Here is a 20,941-nt window from a genome sequence, read left to right as displayed (position 1 = left end):
CCAGAACATTTACAACAAGCGGTGCATGGGTAAGGCTAAGAGAATTATCAAAGACTCCAGCCACCCAAACAACTGCCTCTTTGAACTGCTGCGGTCAGGCAAGCGATACCGGAGTCTCATGGCAAGCACAGAAAGACTCAGAAGAAGCTTCTATCCCCAGGCCATCAGGATGCTCAACGAACAATAACACTATGTAACAACCATCAAATGCACTCACAGCACACACATTCACACGCACACACTCACTTTAAACAAACAACTCAACACAACCACTTTACACACTTTAGAACACCTAAACACACTTTATATTTATTGGTAAAGAATTTGCACTACAACCCATACCTCATTACACCTTACTGTAAATTGTACCTAAATTGTACCTCATCCCATTTCTGCTTTGCACTATATAGTATATTGTATAGTAACTCAGTTACTTCTACTCTGCATTGAACATTGTACATATGTACATACTGAACACTTGTGTCTACGTACGTGACTTCTATTTTATACTTGCTATTCTTATTTTATTTTATACTTATCTATTTTTGTCTAGCACAGTCTCTGGAGCGTAACAGAAAGAAGCATTTTGTATAAAAGTATTCTGTACTTCTGTATGACAACTAATAAAGAAACTTGAACTTGAAGCGCTATATAAATCCCATTTATTGTTATTATTACTCTTTTGATGTGAAACCTACGCTCCTCCTCCGACACACCTGTCCAAGATATACAGGTGTGTAAAGACACTAACCTCACCAGTCTCTCTCTCTCTGTCTGTCTCTGTCTGTAGGTACTCGGCGGAGAGACCAGCCCTGAGCGTGGTCATCTATCCCTTACAGCATGAAGACCTACCTCTGGTCATCAGAGACATGCCCCTCCCCCTCCTGGATCAGATCACCTTGTTCCAGAGCCACGTGGCCCAAGCCACACCTTCGCCGCCGTGGTGACGCTCCCTGCCGTAAAGGACTGTCCAGTTGCAGTAAAAGACCACTTGACCCCGTTTTACGCCAACGTCGTCTTGCCAATATTTATTTAAATAGCATATTCCACCTCTGTGAGATGGTCTACACAACATGAACAACTAACCCAGGGGAACGAACCCGGGATGCTCACATGGGAGGCAAGTGCCTTTACCTCAAGACTATCGAGACGCACTTTTCTGATAGCCTCGCCCCAAACCCTAACCACACTGTTACCATAAACTAACCATAACCTAACTTGCTATCTCAACGATAACCGTTAAAATGAACTATCATCATACTGTAGCTGTGTTTGTATCAGGGTGGGTGGTTGGCTTAGTCTAGTGGTGAGAGCACTATGTGTCTTGTCTAGTGGTGAGAGCACTCACCCGCAACCACAATCATTGTTAGTTCGACTCCCAGTACCGCTGTTTGTTTTGGACTTTCGTCTATACGAAACGTAAATATATGACTTATACAATAAGTAAATATATTACTTATGGCTATAACATAACATACATTATGTACCTTTTTTTCCTGTGGTGGATTAGTACTTTATTTACCTCTTCTGGTGGAGATGGTGTTGTCGTCGGACATGGTGGGGTTTAGAGTCTCTCCCCCTCTGAAGTCTCTCCCCTCTGAAGTCTCTCCCCTCTGGAGTTTCTCCCCTGTGGTTTGCTTTGGGAAGCAGAGTATTTACTACAAACATCATCATTGTTTACATACAGTAACGTAGTCTAGCGAGAGTATGGTGGGGTTTGAACACTGTGTTGACCTGGGTTTGAGGCAGGGATGGTTTTTCATAGTTTTGACGGTATTTGATGGTATTCAGTTTTCCAGTACAAATTTTGTTGTTTCTTTATCTTGTAATACAGTTGTGACTGTGCCGTTTCATTCAAAATGGTTTATATTCCTTTACTTCTTTAAATGAAAGAACAAGTTTTTGATTAAAAGGTGCTACTAGGAAGATTTTGACATCGGTATATTATGGTCAACTCAACGTCCATACCTTGGCAGGATTACTGCAGAAACATGTTGAGATCGATAGAGACTGAAAAGACGACTGCCGTGACCGCCGTGAGTCAAAGATAAGATGATTCGTTGTTAATCCCCTTGGGGAAATTCAGGTGTTAAAGCAGCATGGGGGGGCACCACAAGTAGCAACAGCAGTAAACTGAGTGGTGCAGTATTATAGCAGGACAGAGACTAACTGTATTATAAATAAATATGAGCAAATAAATAAATATATAGTACTGAAGACACTAGCGGTATGAACAGAATTAACACTATGGACAGTATAAACAATATGAGTATATATATATATATAACAGATAATAAGACTAATATGACTAGTATGAGTGTAAAGGAGTATGTCAATGATATATGGGTGAATAGGTGGATGGATATGAGTGCACGTGGTGAGAATAGGGTGAATAGGAGTCATCTCTCTAGTTGTTCTCGAGTTCTGACGCAGTTAGTTCTTCTGGCAGCAGAGCCGGCCATCCGAGCCCTTGGTTGAAGAGCCTGATGGCTGCCGGTATAAAGGACCGGCCCAGACGGTTTGTGGTGTGTCGGGGGGGAGGATGAGTCTTTGGCTGAACGTGCTCTTCATTCTGGCTAGCTCCTCATGGAGGGGGTGGGAGGGGTTCTCCAGGATGGCTTCTAGCTTTTTCCTCATCCTCCTCTCAGCCACCAGTCCATCGATATCCTCCATGTTCTACTGACGTTGTGTGTCTGGATCCACAGGGTTCTGCTGAAGGCATCAGCCTTTCAAACTAAACCTGCTTCATCAATGGAAATAACTTCACGCTCACCGTTGGCAACGCTTCATCAAAACATTTCCCCTGGCGGAGGCGACAGGGTTTATGGGAACTTGGGGTCTTATCGTGAGAATTAGGCTACCAATTGTTTCAGCAATGGTCTAATTTGTTTACCGTAGTTATACCAAGGTATCGCAACCATATATCATATCGATGATATGTTTTGTTGACCACCTCGTAGCAGCTTTAACTTAAAATGATACAGTATGTATATATCGTGGACGACGGTCAGGTAAAAACCCATACCTTTGTGTGAATCTGTGACAGTATACCTTCATATTTGGTAAACCTACATAGTTTGAGGGGACAGACCGTTTCCAATGTTTACTGTGGACTCGACCGGCTGGTGTTTCATGCTGGGTTTCCTGCCAAGAAAGGAGAATTCACAGCTATGACAACCCAGGCCAGTGAACTCTTGTTTCTGTGATCTTTACCGCCACCTAGTGGCACAGGCCCCACGCTGGAATGCTCATTATTAATTGTAATGTTTAGCAAATGTTGAGCTGTTTTGCAACTTTGACACAAAGCTGAAAATAAGTGCCAAAAATATGAAACGTGCAACATTCTGTACATGTGTTCTTTCAATTCAGAGATGTAATAAAACTATATAAATGATGGTATTAACTTGTCTGCCTTATATTTACATTTACATTTAGTCATTTAGCTGACGCTTTTATCCAAAGCGACTTACAAGTTCTGTACGACAAGTCATCAGGAAGGGTACAACTCTATCAGCTGAGTAACAATGGGTCTCATTCCCGAAATTTTTTCAAAGATATATTCTGGAAGACTTATCTTGGAACCACTGAGACATAATCTATGACAAGTACACTCTGAGTCCTGAACGTGCTGGAGATATGTCTTAAGTGGCTGAAACGGTCGCAGAAATTATATGATCTGATATCTGCTTGGAGAATGGCATTCTGTCGTAAACTCCAAAGCGCGTTCCCGTTCAGCTCATTTGCATACAAAACACCGCCTCCATAGCTCCTTATAAGGCAACTGGTGACGCAGCTGTGTGAAATGGAATGGCGGAAGTGCTTTGTGAGCCGCGTGATTACGAAACCTAGCGTCAGTCAGTGCCAATCAGAGAGCGTCTCCGAGAAATGCGGCTAGGTTTCGTAATCACGCTTGCGCCCATCAAAACTAGATTAGATTAATGTATTGGCATCATATACAGCTCGCGGTACACACCTGCCGCAGCGCGCGCGCACACACAGAAACACGCGCGCGCAGTACTGTATGAATGAATGAATGACATAATATATATAGCCTACGGCGGGCGTAATGAATGAACGCAGTATGGCTTATTATTCCATAATTAAGCCTATAGGCTACTGTTCATTCGTAGGCGCACACAAGACATTTACATTTACATTTAGTCATTTAGCTGACGCTTTTATCCAAAGCGACTTACAAGTTCTGTGCGACAAGACAGCAAGAAGGGTATAACTCTATCAGCTGAGTAACAATGTTCATAAAAGTGTTGCGTGTTACAGTGTAGGTTAGTTTATTAGGACAAGTGCATGACATTAAGGTTAGTCAGGGTTAGATTTTTTTTTTCTTTTTTTTTATCATTTCAGATAATGGTTGAAGAAGTAAGTAAGTAAGTAAGTAAGTATTTATAAAGCACCTTTCATACATGTCATGTAGCTCAAAGTGCTGTACACAATTATAGGCATATATAACGATAAAAGCAATAAAGTCATAGTGAGTTCAATGTTTAAAAAAAAAAAAAATAATAATAATAGTAACGTAAAAATGAAAATAACGTAAAAACAGTCATTTGCTTACCAGTTTGGGAGAACAGGTCCGCACAAACATTTCCGCTCAGTGGCAACCGGAAGTGCACTAAACCAATGCACTTGTATGGTAGGTAGCAATGTTTAGGTCTTATAATGCTAGTGTAGTTACGTTTTTATCAGTGGTCATAGTTGGGTCCATAGTGCTTTACCAAGTCCCATGGATTGATTGATTGATTGATTGAAAAGTTTATTAACAGATTGCAGAATGGGTACAGTACAGTACATCTCAATACATACAATTGTTAAGGGGATGCAGACCAGAGAAAGACTTTCGTCTTGTTTCCACCAGGGTCCCCCATTTTCAATTCATCATAACATATATGACATACATGACATACAGATAGACAGTACTGCTACATCTATACATTTATGACATATCAGATTTGCAAATACAGTACTGTTTGTGATACAAAAGTGTCCAGAAAAGGAGTGTATATACATTTGGCGTAGAAACTGTACATTGGAGGAGGTTGGTGGGGTGGGGTTGGGTGGGTTGGGTGAGGGCTGTACATTGGAGGTGGGGGGGGGGGGGGGGGGTTGGGTAGGGGACACACACACATTTTACACTGTACATTGGAATGTTGACAAAGCCTTACTTGGTCATTTACTGTACAACTAGGTTAGGACATTTGTAGGGGCCAGTTTCGAATTGCAGTCTCACGTAGGTGTTTTTTGAGAGTGTTTTTGAAGGTGGGTAGTGATTCACATTCCTTTACAGCTTTAGGCAGGGCGTAGGCATGGATCCATCAGTGGCCGTGTATTGTGTGCGTATGTACCCGTTCGCTCATGTGGTCAGTGGCCAGAGTTGGGTCCACAGGACTTATCCAAGTCCCATGGACCCATCAGTGGCCGCGTCTTGTGGTAGAAAGAAAGAAAAAGAAAAACGTATAAAGAAAACAGTCTCAAGTTAGAAAGTTTTGGAGGTCCGCAAAAACACGCCTTCAGCTCAGAAGCTGAGGCGTGTCAAAAACTTTTGAAAAACTGGAGGCGTGTCTCCTATTTTACCCATTCCTTCATCTAAAAAGTTTGAAAGTTTGGGAGGTCCGCAAAAACACGCCTTCAGCTCAGAAGCTGAGGCGTGTCAAAAACGTTTGAAAAACTGGAGGCGTGTCTCCTATTGTACCCATTCCTTCATCTAAAAAGTTTGAAAGTTTGGGAGGTCCGCAAAAACACGCCTTCAGCTCAGAAGCTGAGGCGTGTCAAAAACTTTTGAAAAACTGGAGGCGTGTCTCCTATGTACCCGTTCCTTCATCTAAAAAGTTGGGTCCACAAGGCTTATCCTAGCCTCATGGATCCATCAGGTTTTTCCAAGCCATAACTATTTGTAAGCTAGACTGTATAGGTACGTTTTTAATTTTCCTTTAAAAATGTGTATAGAGCTGGCGTTTCTGATGTGTGTTGGTAGTGTGTTCCATAGTTTTGGGGCATAGTTGGCAAATGCCATACTTCCTATCCTTTTTTGGTTTCTGGGCGTGTCTAGTAAACCTGTAGTGGATGACCGTAGCGTTCTTGAGGGCAGATAACTAACTAGGGAATTTGCTATGTATTTTGGGCCTTGCTCATTAAGAGCTTTATATGTTAGGAAAAGGACCTTAAAATCAATTCTATGAGTTATTGGAAGCCAGTGCAGAGTGGCCAGGACTGGAGTGATATGTTCTCTTCTCCTTGTATGAGTTAGTAATCGAGCTGCAGAGTTTTGGATAAGCTGAAGCTTCCCAATGGTTGCTTTGGGAAGACCAGTGAACAGTGCATTACAATAGTCAAGCCGACTTGATACAAAAGCATGAATAAGTTTCTCTGCATCCTTTTTATTTACGAAAGGTCTTACTTTCGCTATGTTTCTTAGGTGGAAGAATGACGTTTTCATGGCCTTATTTATATGAGACTTAAAGGTCAGGTCTGAGTCCAAGATGACACCTAGGCTTGTAACCTCAGTCTTTACATAGGATGACAGACTCCCCAGGTTTTTACAAAGCACTTCCCTTTTCGCTTTTGGGCCGATCAATAGGATTTCGGTCTTGCTTTCGTTTAATTTTAGGAAGTTATTGTTCATCCACTTGTTTATTGCTAACAGACAATTTGTAATGGACTGTATGGCTGTAGTGTTATTTGGTTCTGCGGAGATATATAGTTGTGTATCATCAGCATAACTATGGAAGCATACATTGTGGTCTCGAATGATGTCCCCGAGGGGCAGCATATATAGTGAGAAGAGTAATGGACCAAGGCAGCTTCCTTGTGCGACTCCAAAATTGCTGTCATGTTCCTCGGATACATTGTCTCCAAGCTTAACATAGAACCTTCTCCCCTTAATGTATGTTATGAGCCAATTTAGTACATGATCGGAAAAGCCAACCAGTCTTTCTAGACGACTGATCAAGATATTATGGTCAATCGTATCGAACGCTGCACTAAGGTCCAATAGGACAAGAATTGAGACTTTGCCAGCATCGGAGTTTAGCCTGAGGTCGCTAACTATTTTGGTAAGGGCAGTTTCAGTGCTGTGATTTGTTCTGAAACCTGATTGTAGTTCCTCCATGATGTTATTATCTTTGAGAAAGGAGTTTATTTGTACTGAGACTATCTTTTCTAATATCTTGCTGATAAATGGAAGGTTCGATATTGGCCTATAGCTTTTTAGTTCGTTTACATCCAAGTTTGTTTTCTTTAGTAGTGGTTTTACTACAGCTGTTTTAAATGCATCTGGAAAAGTGCCTGTTTGAAGAGACATATTTATGATTTCAAGGACATGATTTGAGACACTATCAAACACCCGCTTGAGAAATGCTGTTGGTATAGGATCGCGGCAGGAGGTGGCGGAATTACACTCAGAGACAATCTTACAGAGGTCAGGTAATGTAATACATGTGAATTCCCCCATAGTTATCTCAGGTGGGGTTTCACTCATAGTCAGATCTATATCAGCGGTAATGCTTGCTCTAATCAATGATATTTTTTCATTAAAGAAAACTGCGAACTCTTCACATTTTGTGGCTGATTGCTGCGGTATATGGGGGGGTGGTATGTTAATCAGCCGGTCAATGGTGGAAAAAAGTACCCTGGAGTTACCCATATTTTCTGAGATCATTTTGGAAAAATATTCCTTTCTCGCAAGTTGTATTGCCTTATTGTATGCGCCCATGGCGTCTTTGTATAAATTAAAGTGAGCTGTGAGTTTGAGTTTCCTCCATTTTCGCTCGGCTATCCTACATTTTCTCTTGTTATCTTTAACATTGGTTTTATTTAGCCATGGAGAGATTCTATCAGTTTTTACCTTTTTAACCTTTAGAGGGGCAACAGTATCTAACACAGTTGACAAGGTGCTGTGGAAGTTTTGCACTTGCTGATTTAAGGAGGATTCACTGCATTGGTCATATGATTTCATCATACTAGAGAATTTTGCTTCAGCTCTAGCGTCCAGAAGCCTTCTGTGAACTAGGAATTCGCTTCTGGTCTTATGTAATATTAGGCTTGTACCATAGAACACACAATAATGGTCAGAAATTGGAATTTGTTTTACTGATATATTCTCAATGTTTAGCCCTGTTGTTATTAGTAGGTCCAGAGTGTTGCCATGTTGGTGGGTGGCCTCGTGAACATGTTGCATCAGTCCAAAACTGTCCAGTAGGTTCAGAAACTCACAACCCCTGGGGTCATCCTTTTTGTTGATATGAATATTTAGATCTCCATTAAGAATGATTCTATCATACCTGGTAATGCAGATCGATATGAGTTCTGAAAATTCCTGTATGAAGAGTGGCGAGTACCTTGGTGGTCGATACAATGTCACACATATTACTGGCATTTCTGTTTTCAATACAATAGCAAGGTATTCAAATGATAAAAATGTTCCCAGGTCAATATCATTGCACACAAATTGAGTGGAGATGATTGCTGCTATTCCTCCTCCCCTCCCACTCTGTCTGTTTGATTGATAGAATTTAAAATTGGAAGGGCAGGTCTCAATCAGTGTTGCTACACCAGTGATATTGTCTAACCATGTCTCTACTAAAAACATACAATGTACACCATGTTTTACTATGAGTTCATTTATCAGAAATTATTTTTGTTTCAGCGCTCTAACGTTGAACAGTGCTAGTTTTAGCTGTACGGGTTCTGTAGTGGGGTGTGAGATAGTCTGTGGTTGAACACTGATATTGATAAGGTTAGATTTACATATGGGACGTGATAATGAGTAATTGATTAGTCTTTTGGTGATCAGAATCGGGATGACACTCAACGTGTTTTTTTGTAGTTTAGGCTGCTTCTGTATATAGTCTACAGAGCTAGATATGGTTGGTTGTCAGGCCAGTGAAGTGAGTCTTTAGTCGACGGCGAAAGATTGGACGGGATTCGGCTGTCCTAACTGGGATGGGTAGTTCATTCCACCATTGTGGGGCAAGGACTGAGAATAGGCGGCTTCTCTTTGATGACCCTCCGGGAGCTTGGATAGGAGTAGATCTGAGGCGGCCAGAAGATGCAGAGCGTAGGGGTCTTGAGGGTGTGTAGTTAGAGACCATTGACCGGAGGTAGGCGGGAGCGGTTCCCTTTGCCGCACGGTATGCTAGGTCGAGGGCCTTGAAGCGGATACGTGCAGCAATGGGGAGCCAGTGCAGGTCCCTAAGAAGTGGGGTGACATGGGCCGACTTCGGTAGGTTTGAGATCAGGCGGGCCGCTGCATTTTGAATGAGTTGAAGAGGCTTGGTGGCAGTGGCCGGGAGGCCAGCTAGCAGTGCGTTGCAGTAGTCGAGGCGGGAGATGACTGTTGATTGGACGAGGAGTTGGGTGGCTTCTTTTGTCAGGAAGGGGCGTATCCTTCTGACGTTGCTCAGGAGGAATCTGCAGGTTCTGGTTGTCGCTGCGATGTGAGCAGAGAAGTTCAACTGGTCGTCGAGGACAACACCAAGGTTCTTGGCGGTCGGTGACGCGGTCACAGCTGCATTCTCGACTGTGATGGAGAGGTCGGTCAGGGGGGAGGATTTGGCCGGCAGGTGGAGCAATTCTGTTTTGCTTAGGTTCAGTTTGAGGTGGTTGGTCGTTGTTACAAAGGGTCAGATTGAATAGTATTTGTATGTCGTTTGATATCCCTTGTATATTCTTTGTACATATACACTGAATATCCCTTTAGTCTACTACAGCCCATAATAGTTCATTCTCTCATTGGACAAGAACCTGGCGCCAGCAGACAGGCCCCTTGAGTCAAGTTCAATAGTGCCGACGAACATGTCCCAACTAGCCCCGGTTCCACGTAGGAATACGGCTACCGAAATACGAATGGTACTATTTGTTCACCGTGCATATAAATAGGGCGCAAGAAATGTAGAATTCCTCTTAGTCCCTTGTCCCGTTCAGTCTCGTTCAGTTCCAGTTATCCAAGCGACGTCTCTCACCCACTACGCAACGTGGGCAGAGTAGGGCTCGTATTGCCCCAAGATAGTCTCGTGTTATCCTAATACGTTTGTTTAACGTATCGTTTGCTCCCTACTAGTAAAAGCCTTCATTACGAGTCAAAGACCACGTGAAGTGGGTAATTGTGTGTCTACATAGAGCACTTATTGCCGCGTGCTAATAAGGATAGTAACGTCAAGTTCAACTGTGAACTACCGTGCACCACGGAGGATACCTACACCGGTGATTGCAGAGCCACCTTCCGGCAGGATTATTGCTTTTGACTGTGGCTGCTGGAGCAGAGAACCGTCTACCCCACTGCTGTGAGATCTACACATGCCCGTGAGGACATCACTCGAGCCCGTCTCTGTCGGAGCAGAGACTCCACGGCTTCACCTGTGCGACGCGCACCCTGGGATCACAGCTGCTGCTTTCCCCGCTGACACAGGGGTGATATCGCCTCCGTGGACCCATTGACTTGCATAGAGCATTGCCTCCCCCTGCTGGCTTACAACCGGTAGTAACTCTGAGTACCATAGATAATTCCTAACATTCATTATTGATTCGCCTATGCACATTCTATTTGCCTTATAAGCGCAATTAAAGTAATGTAATAATACCCTTTTGATGTAATAAATATTCTAAACAAGTATTTGTGTGGAAACCGTGTTATTGTGGAGAAGTTCTCATCATATACCTGTGTACGGTATTGGCCAGTAATGTACATAATACGGTAGTGGTTTAATGATACCAATACTTGATTAATACAGTCAGGGAATTGTACCCCTCAGTTACAATTGGTCCTTCGAGCCCCGGATAATAATTAGCGTAATATTAATATAATATTAATATTGACATGGCCGATGACGAACACTCCACAAACGGTTCTCCTAAGCTAGATCGCCCGCAGCGCAGACGGCAGCCACCTCCCTATCTAGAGGCATACGCTGTCAGTCCAATACCTAGCTTTAAAGGGAAATTAGATACGGATAAAATAACTAAAGCGGATAGTAAAATTATGTCCGACCCTACCAACCAGGCTACCCCGCCAACAGAGGCCCTAGTGGGTTCTAATGTAACTGACCAAGCTCACGGTGGGGACCAGGAGGGAACTGACACGACTTTATCCCCCGACAACGCCGACGAGGTAGTCCCCGGAGCGCTCCAGGATAAAGAAAGCCCTCCCGGGATGGAACCCGACCCACCACAAGAAGAGACGCGCACCCAGGAGACGGATCTCCTCGGTACGCAACAGGAGAACGGGTCTCCAACAAGTACTGCCGGGAGCCGATCGCCCCGAACGGCGTCTTCCCCCAGCGCGGCGGACAAGATGCTGGCGCAAGCACTCATCGCCACCCTGGCAGGCTCCACCGAACGCGATCGACTTCAAGCGCAACAGACGCGCGAGCGCGAACAGTTTGCAGGCGAGCGAGAGCGCTTCCAGGCGCAACAAAGGAGTGAAGACGACCGCATAAGACTGGAGACCAGACGCCTCCAGACAGAAGAGAACATTGAGAGAAGCCGCGCCGATGCACAGCACGCCGCCGCCAATGCACAGCGCGACGTCGCAAATGCACAGCTCCACGCCGCCCATGCCAGCGCCAATGCCCAGCGCGACGCCGCCAACGCACAGCGCGACGCCGCCCAGGCCAGCGCCAATGCGCAGCGCGACGCCGCCAATGCCCAGCGTGAAGCAGCGCGCGACGCAGCCCATGCCCAGCGCGAGGCAGAGCGCGACCGGCTGCAGGCGGAGCTGATGGACAAACTGGTTGCCATGGCGACACCCCCTCACTCCGCACGGAGCTCTCAGAGATCGTCAAGACATGGGTCTAGGACACATTCCCCTACCCGACGAAGCGACCCGGGACTCCGCCAACAGGAGGATCCTGTCCACGTCTCCGAACCCCCTCCCCAGCCGGTCCATACGAGACCCAGCAACCGGGAAGAACCGGACCACGCCGAGAGACTGAACAGAAGACTCCAGGTCCTAGCAGAGGAAGAGGAGGAGGAAGAGGAGGCCCAGTACAGCCCCGACCAGCAGCAACGTACTCTGGCCCAGGAGGCCCAGTACAGCCCCGACCAGCAGCAACGTACTCTGGACCAGGAGGTCCAGTACAGCCCAGAAGTCAGCCCCGAGGCCCTGCGCTACAAACCCCCGACTCAACTCACGGGTGAGTTTGACGCACCGCCAGCCCCGAGGGACAGCACCTGGGTACCCGACCTTCGGTACCCACCAAGTACCAGCCCAAGACGACACGCATGGGGAGACTCGCCTAGGAGGCCTCTTCCCCAACGCTCAACGATGTGCCAGTCATCCATGACATCGTACCTTGGCGCACCGACGTTTCCAGACTTCACCCATGAGAACCGAGCACAGTACACGGAGCTACGGATGTGCTTAGAGACAATGATGGTTGATGTAGCTGATGAACGCCACAAGTATGCTACCCTATTGAAGCACCTCAAGGTGCCCCGAGCGCACAATATAGCGCTGGCCTATGCCAACTCTACTACCCCATACACAGCGGCTCTAGCAGCACTCGACCAACGGTATGGACGCGTATGGGACTACGTGATACAGGAGATAAGAGACATTGACCGTCTCCCCCCAGCCAGAGACAACAGAGCGCTAGATGACCTGTCTATCAAGGTACAGTCCCTGGTAGGGATGCTGGGGTCCCAAAAGGAAAAGGGTATCTACGAACTGTACGCTAACTCCAACGTAGAGAGGATATTAGAGAAGCTCCCTCCCGCCCGACAAGAGCGCTTCAGGCGGCAGAGAGACTACCGCGACCCCAACGGTCCAGAGGCATCCCTCCTAGACCTATCTGAGTTCCTCGCCAGGGAGGTCAGTAGCCTACGACTCGACACGTTCGTATGGAGTGGACCAAGCCCAAGACTCGGACCTCGGGGACAAACGGATAACCGCCGGTTGGTGACTGTTATGCACCAAGCCGAATCAGTACCACACAAGAACCACAACACCCCCTCGACGAAAGAGGACCAGTGGAAGATTGAGTGCCAGTACTGTGAGGGAGAACATCGGCTGTACCAATGCGACACCTTCGGGAAGCTGACCACGGACGAGGTGAGTCAGTGGACCAAGGACCACCGCCGCTGCTTCCGCTGCGCGCGCAGCCACCTGGCAGCTGAGTGCCGCCTGAAAAAGAAGTGCAGCAGGTGCGGTGGCACCCACCTGGAGGTCCTGCATGATATCAACAAGCGTCAGCCAGGACAACAGAGTGGGCCCGTCGCGGTAATGTACCATGCCGAGGCGGTGGCACCAGTACCGAAGAGCCACCAGACCGCTCCCTACTGTACCTACTGCAACGGCGGACACTGGCTGGCACAGTGCGCCGAATATAAGACACTGAACCCCGTCCAAGTGGACCAGTGGCGTGAGGCGGCCCAGGCGGGCGCCGCTTACCGCGCAGCACGGTGCGGAGCCCACCAGAAGGTCCAAGACAACCAACCAACAGGAGTGCTCCACATTGACCAGCATAGCGGGACCCCCCGTGTGCTCCTCAAAGTGGTCAGAGTGCTCCTGAGCTACGAGGACAAGGTCCTGGACACTTACGCCGTCCTGGACGACGGGTCTGAAAAGACTCTCCTCCTCGCTTCCGCAGCAGCCCAGTTGGGCCTGCGAGGTGTCAAAGATACAATGACCATACGCACCATCAGAAGGGACCAGAAGACCATAAAGGGTGAAAAGGTCTCCTTCAAGATAGCAGCGGTGGACCAGCCCGAGAAGCAGTATAGTATAACTAACGTCTTCACCAGCCACGACATAGGCCTGTCTCAGTACACCTACCCCATCCCACAGCTGATGGCTAAGTATGTGCACCTACGTCAACTACCTATACCGCTTATCGACGGCGCCACACCGACCCTGGTCATCGGCTCCGACCACGCGGACCTCATTCTCCCAATTGAGGCGGCCCACGTCGGACCCAAAGGATGCCCAGTCGCGGTTCAGACCCGACTGGGATGGACGCTCCAGGGCCCCCTCTACGGACTTGACAGTCAACCCACGTCTACACGCTGCCTACACACAGAGGCGAGCGACACCGGCCTCTCCCCCGTACAGCAGAGGCTATTGACATTAAGCGAGAGGCCCGTGAGAGAACCGTGGGCACCAGAGGGAGTTCGGAACTCCACCCCCCTCAGCTGCGCTCCAGACGTAGCTGACATCGAACCCAGCACCCCAAGCGACTCCTTGACGGGGCGGCCGGGACCGGCCCCTCCTCAGATGGGGTACAGAGCAAACAAGAGAAACAGAAGGAGGAGAAGGAGGCACAGCCAAGCACAGATCAAAGCAGTCTCAGGCCCGCTTCCTCCTAAGCCCCCCTTTATCCCGTCCAGTCGTCATGACCATAGACCAGTCACTACCCCGAGCTGCGTGGCCGGCCGGCCGCGTAAGCAAAGTGACCACTGGTGCCGACGGGAAGGTCAGAGTGGCAGAAGTGCTCGGCCAAGGGCGGACCTACAACCGACCCGTGGCGAGGCTGATAGAGTCGCCAAGGCTCCCCGACTCGCTTAATGACGACCATGACCCATGACTTTGTGAACTGACCGACCCCTCACAACGGACATTGAGTAGTGGACAGTGCGGTTAATCTGTCTCTGCTTAGCTAATTAGGTGGGACTAATTAGGGGGCGGCTGTTACAAAGGGTCAGATTAAACCGAATATATATATTTATTTATGGATATATATTGAATAGTATTTGTATGTCGTTTGATATCCCTTGTATATTCTTTGTACATATACACTGAATATCCCTTTAGTCTACTACAGCCCATAATAGTTCATTCTCTCATTGGACAAGAACCTGGCGCCAGCAGACAGGCCCCTTGAGTCAAGTTCAATAGTGCCGACGAACATGTCCCAACTAGCCCCGGTTCCGCGTAGGAATACGGCTACCGAAATACGAATGGTACTATTTGTTCACCGTGCATATAAATAGGGCGCAAGAAATGTAGAATTCCTCTTAGTCCCTTGTCCCGTTCAGTCTCGTTCAGTTCCAGTTATCCAAGCGACGTCTCTCACCCACTACGCAACGTGGGCAGAGTAGGGCTCGTATTGCCCCAAGATAGAGTCTCGTGTTATCCTAATACGTTTGTTTAACGTATCGTTTGCTCCCTACTAGTAAAAGCCTTCATTACGAGTCAAAGACCACGTGAAGTGGGTAATTGTGTGTCTACATAGAGCACTTATTGCCGCGTGCTAATAAGGATAGTAACGTCAAGTTCAACTGTGAACTACCGTGCACCACGGAGGATACCTACACCGGTGATTGCAGAGCCACCTTCCGGCAGGATTATTGCTTTTGACTGTGGCTGCTGGAGCAGAGAACCGTCTACCCCACTGCTGTGAGATCTACACATGCCCGTGAGGACATCACTCGAGCCCGTCTCTGTCGGAGCAGAGACTCCACGGCTTCACCTGTGCGACGCGCACCCTGGGATCACAGCTGCTGCTTTCCCCGCTGACACAGGGGTGATATCGCCTCCGTGGACCCATTGACTTGCATAGAGCATTGCCTCCCCCTGCTGGCTTACAACCGGTAGTAACTCTGAGTACCATAGATAATTCCTAACATTCATTATTGATTCGCCTATGCACATTCTATTTGCCTTATAAGCGCAATTAAAGTAATGTAATAATACCCTTTTGATGTAATAAATATTCTAAACAAGTATTTGTGTGGAAACCGTGTTATTGTGGAGAAGTTCTCATCATATACCTGTGTACGGTATTGGCCAGTAATGTACATAATACGGTAGTGGTTTAATGATACCAATACTTGATTAATACAGTCAGGGAATTGTACCCCTCAGTTACAGTCGTCATCCAGGCGGAGATGTCGGACAGACAGGCCGAGATCCGCTCAGAGACGTGGATATCTGAGGGAGGGAAGGAGAGGAAGAGTTGAGTATCATCGGCATAACAATGATATGAGAAGCCATGAGACGTGATAATGTTACCCAGTGATTTAGTGTAGAGGGAGAAGAGAAGGGGTCCTAGGACCGAGCCCTGGGGGACACCCGTCCGGAGGGGGCGGGTGGCCGACAGAGTCCCTCTCCATGACACTTGGTAGGAGCGGTCATTGAGGTATGATGTCAGCCATGTCAGCGCAGATCCAGCCACTCCCATTCCTGCGAGGGCCGCGAGGAGGATCTGATGGTTGACTGTGTCGAAGGCTGCAGATAGATCTAGGAGAATCAGGACAGAGGAGAGGCCTTTTGCTTTTGCTAAGTGAAGTGCCTCTGTGACCGCAATGAGGCTTGTTATGGAATATTAATGCAGTCTATTTCCACCGATTAGCTTTAGTTCTTTTTTTTTTTTTTTTACTTTGACCAGACAGCTGGTTCTTTTAGCGTTTATCGCTTTTTTCTGGTCAAGCATGACCGACAGAAACAGGTTGAATGGGGTATAGATCGGGGGAAGACACTCTGAGAAAATACGGCGAGTCCGGGAGTCGAACTCGTGTACCCCAGATCCGTGACGCACACGGTTGTCCCCGACGCCGAAATAGCGCCGAGATACGCGGTGAGCTACTGGAGCTCCCCTAGCTTTAGTTCTTATTTATTTATCCACTGTCATTTCAGTGTTGGTGTATAGGCTATATAGTGTATTTCAATATAAGTTTAATTGATTAATGCAGGTTTATAGCTATATCAACCCCCTCCAATGTACAGTAAATGACCAAGTATGGTTGTCAATATTCCAATGTACAGTTTTGCTTGTACAGTGTAAGTCTATCCCCCACCCACCCCTACCCAACCTCCTCCAACAGTCAGAGTACGTCAAATGTACTCTCTTTTCTGGACTCTTTTTGTATCACAAACAGTACTGTATTTGCAAATCTGGTATGTCATAAATGTATAGATGTAGCAGTACTGTCTATCTGTGTCATGTGTGTCATATATGTTATGATGAATTGAAAATGGGGGACCCTGATGTAAACAAGACGAAGTTCTTTCTCTGGTCTGCATCCCCTTATGTAATTGAGCTGTACTGTACTGTACCCATTCTGCAATCTGTTAATGAAGTTTTCAATCAATCAATCAAACAAAGGTCTGTCCCATTGTATACCAATCAATGGGATACATTGCATGTTGACCTGCATTCTTTCAAATGTATATAATTAATCATTAAAACAGATGTGTAACAAATAAGAAATACAAATTCCACAGAAGGCATTAAATTATTATTATCTTCAATCATTTCACAATAATTGCATAATTGTGTTTGAATATCTGAGTAATTATTTGTCCAAAATAGCTGGTTCAGATATGGTTAATCCAGCTGCCCTGTGATCAGATGAATCCATATTATTTATTTTTCCGACATCAAATTCGTAATTTCTTATCGTACAAATATTGTCATATTTATTTTAATTATGATTAAGTAATTAATTCCAAGGAGGCCTGTAGCGTTGACGTGAAGGAATCACTATGAGAACACAGTCTGTCAAGTTATAATAACATTTTAAATTAGTCAATCAATCATGAGATTTGATCGTGGGCTGAGAGCATATTTAAGTGTGCTCCTCAGCACTCTTAGATCTGCTCTCAAATAAGATCTCAGGAAAATTTGAGGACTCCCACTCCCAGCCCTAATATGTCTTAAATAGGCCGAAATCTGGCTAAGACGAAATATTTTGTCGTAACTTCGTTCGAGAATGAGACCCAATGTTCATCAAAGTGTTGCGTGTTACAGTGTAGGTTAGTTTATTAGGACAAGTGCATGACAGTAGCCTAAGGTTAGTTAGGGTTGACTTAGATATTTTTTTTTCTTTTCATTATTTCAGATAATGGTTGAAGATAAGAAGTGCGTCTTTAGTCGACGGCAAAAGATTGGACGGGATTCGGCTGTCCTAACTGGGGTGGGTAGTTCATTCCACCATTGTGGGGCAAGGACTGAGAATAGGCGGCTTCTCTTTGATGACCGTCCCGAAGCTTGGATAGGAGTAGGTCTGAGGCGGCCAGAAGATGCAGAGCGTAGGGGTCTTGAGGGTGTGTAGTTAGAGACCATTGACCGGAGGTAGGCGGGAGCGGTTCCCTTTGCCGCACGGTATGCTAGGTCGAGGGCCTTGAAGCGGATACGTGCAGCAATGGGGAGCCAGTGCAGGTTATCTGTCTGGAATAGAGCCATGGTGTTGGGGGGGGTATATCAGTGTTATTAGTGGAAGTGACGGATCACAAATATTAAGATAATTAACATATAATAAAAAAATAATAATACCCTGATAGATTTGTGCTCTGAAGTCATTTGTTTCACATTCTACTAAAGTGTTGGAGTATGTACTATTAGGTAATGTACAGTATGTACTATTAGGTAATGTACAGTACATTGTCAATATAATCAATCATTTCATTTATTTCTTCATCTTAATTTGACAAAGATTACAATCACTACTGATTATAAAGAGGTACATAGTGTTTATTAAACAAATAGACGATAGAATCTGCAACAGAATACATACAACAGTGACATGACGATAGTGATTCACTTTCTATTCAACCCATAAAGGTGACATGCATTATAAATGTCATTTTTCAGTCTCTAGAATTGTATTATAGTAATAGGAGTTAGTATCAATGTGTTTTTGTGTCTAAATACCATATTGGCGGATTGCTCTGATTCAGCTCAGACCATTTCCTGCTCCAGTAAATTAGGCCATCCTGATTTGAGCCATGTCGTGACGTCACTCGGGCTCTGGGTAGCGGACAGTGATGTGATTGGCTCTGTGGTTGTAGCTAATGCCCGCCCACAATCTACCTAGACTGACTACACAGCGAGTGGAAACCACTTCCTCATTCTCTCTCTAACTCTCTCTCTCTCTAACTCTCTCTCGCTCTCTAACTCTCTCTCTCCCACCCCCCCTCTCTCTCTCTATCTCTCTCGGTCTACCAGTCGCAGACTGTGTGGACTGACTGTCACTCAAAGTGCTTATGGGCGGAGCCAGGCCATAACAGCCTGAAATCCTGAGGTTGAAAAATGATGGTTTTGAGTACTTGATTAGAAATATAAAACAATGCATTTAAAAAACGTACAGATGTCTTCAATAGACTCACAGGAATTGTGTAAAGTTGCCCAAATAGTGCTAGGAATAGCAATGCATGTCCCCTTTAAAAAGTGTTCATACTATTCACATTGTCAGTTGACTTGATACAGTTTAATTGGGTTGCTGTACTGTAACTAGGGTATTAATTAACAAAGTATAATTTTTTTATTTTTTTATTTAAGAATCGAAATGCAAATATGTTACTTCCGGTAGGAACCGGTTCCTATTAATACGGCATTTGCTTTTGGTTATTATATTCCTTAATGACAGTGTTGGTGATATTGTTTATTTACCCTGACTGCCACTGCTGCTGCAGGATATTTTCCTAAATATAAACTTGAATAGCTTTCATTCAACATGTATGACCCGTAGAGGGTGAACCCTCTTGATTTTGGTGACCCCATGACCTTTCCTATTCACCATCAGTACAAACTTTCAATTTTGGATTATATATTTGGATAATTTACCGATATGTAATATTTGCAGAGGATAATGAATTGATTAATTATATATTCAGGTTTGAATATAATGTGAACTCAAATGTTCTTATAATAAAACAAATTGCTGACAGGCTCACTAGAATGAAATGACTCATAACTAAGGCAACCCCTCTTACAGAGGTTTGTCCGTTATTAACGATTGCTGATTTAATAAAGAAAATCCTAAATGTTATTAGTTCCTTGCCGTCTATGGTTATTAGGAAAAGATGAAATTACATACCTAGGTTCCATCCTAGAGGCAAATCTTTCCTGTGACAAAATGGCATCCAAGGTAATAAAAAAAGTCAACCAACGAACTCGATTCTTGTACCGGATCTCCTCTCTGGTAAACAAGAATACCCTGAAGACTGGCAGGAGCACTCATTCAAGGGTACTACGACTATGCTTGTACCTCATGGTACCAAAGCACCCCAAAGGCCCTAAAAACAAGCCTACAAACATCACAAAACAAACTGTGGCGGCTGGTGAATTCTTCACGGGGGGGGGGGAATTAATTAGTATCCCCCTCTATCTCTCCTTCTCTCTCTTTCTCTCTCTCTCTCTCATTCACACACAGCGCGACGTGGAATCGATTCATTACACAATCAGACCTAGTATGTGTAGTATATACCAAGAATAACTTCAGTATGAGTACAGGGCTGTACACATATTTTGCATATTGTTAAACGAGCCAAGGCTAGCTATTAAACTATCGATATGAATCGAAAATGGGGGACCCTGATGTAAACAAGACAAACGTCTTTCTCTGGTCTGCATCCCCTTAACAATTGTATGTATTGAGCCGTACTGTATTGTACCCATTCTGCAATCTGTTAAATAAAGTTTTCGTTCATTCATTCATTCAAACATAGACGATATTGAACAAGCCATAATCCACTTATTTTAAATCCAAAAGAAACTCCACTCTCTCTCTGATCAATACAATAATGAACACATGTATATCTTGTCATTTTAAACAAGTTACCATTCATTGTCTGGTTGATTATGAGAGAGAGAGGAGAGAGGAGAGAGGAGAGAGGAGAGAGGAGAGAGAGAGAGAGAGACTGCATCCAGCTAGCCATTATAGCGTGTTGTTGTTGTTTGTTGTCGAACCAGCTAAGACAGAGTATAGCCTACCCTAGTTCGAGAAGCTTTGTGGTCCAGACTCCAGGCTTGAACTTTCCATAAAAGTGTCCATATAAATCTATTTAGTTAGATCCAACACTGTCTGAATGTACAGTTCCTGCTCTAAGACAAACTCTAACCTTAACCAACTTCGAAGAGTAACTAAGCCTGTCTCCGAGAAATGCGGCTACGGAAAGTACTGGCGTCGGCCAATCAGAGAGCGTCTCCGAGAAATGCGGCTACGGAAATTACTGGCGTCGGCCAATCCGAGAGCGTCTCTGAGAAATACGGCT

The 20,941-nt window shown here is 45.4% G+C and overlaps 1 protein-coding gene across 1 annotated transcript in view; it reads left to right on the top strand.

Moving 5' to 3' along the window:
- The window catches only part of fbxl18 (F-box and leucine-rich repeat protein 18), a 31,172-nt gene extending 27,803 nt beyond the window's left edge, over nt 1-3,369 (top strand). The window contains exon 7 of the mRNA XM_084318506.1: nt 791-3,369. Coding sequence (XP_084174632.1) covers nt 791-947 — 157 coding nt within the window. The 3' untranslated portion in view covers nt 948-3,369. The remainder of the gene's footprint in view (nt 1-790) is intronic.
- Nucleotides 3,370-20,941: the final 17,572 nt, after the last annotated feature.

This window comes from Notolepis coatsorum (genome assembly GCF_963971535.1).
Source record: "Notolepis coatsorum genome assembly, chromosome: 7".
NCBI classification, from domain to species: Eukaryota; Metazoa; Chordata; class Actinopteri; order Aulopiformes; family Paralepididae; genus Notolepis; species Notolepis coatsorum.
Note: the sequence above shows the minus strand (reverse complement) of the source record. Positions and strands in the feature narration are given on the sequence as shown.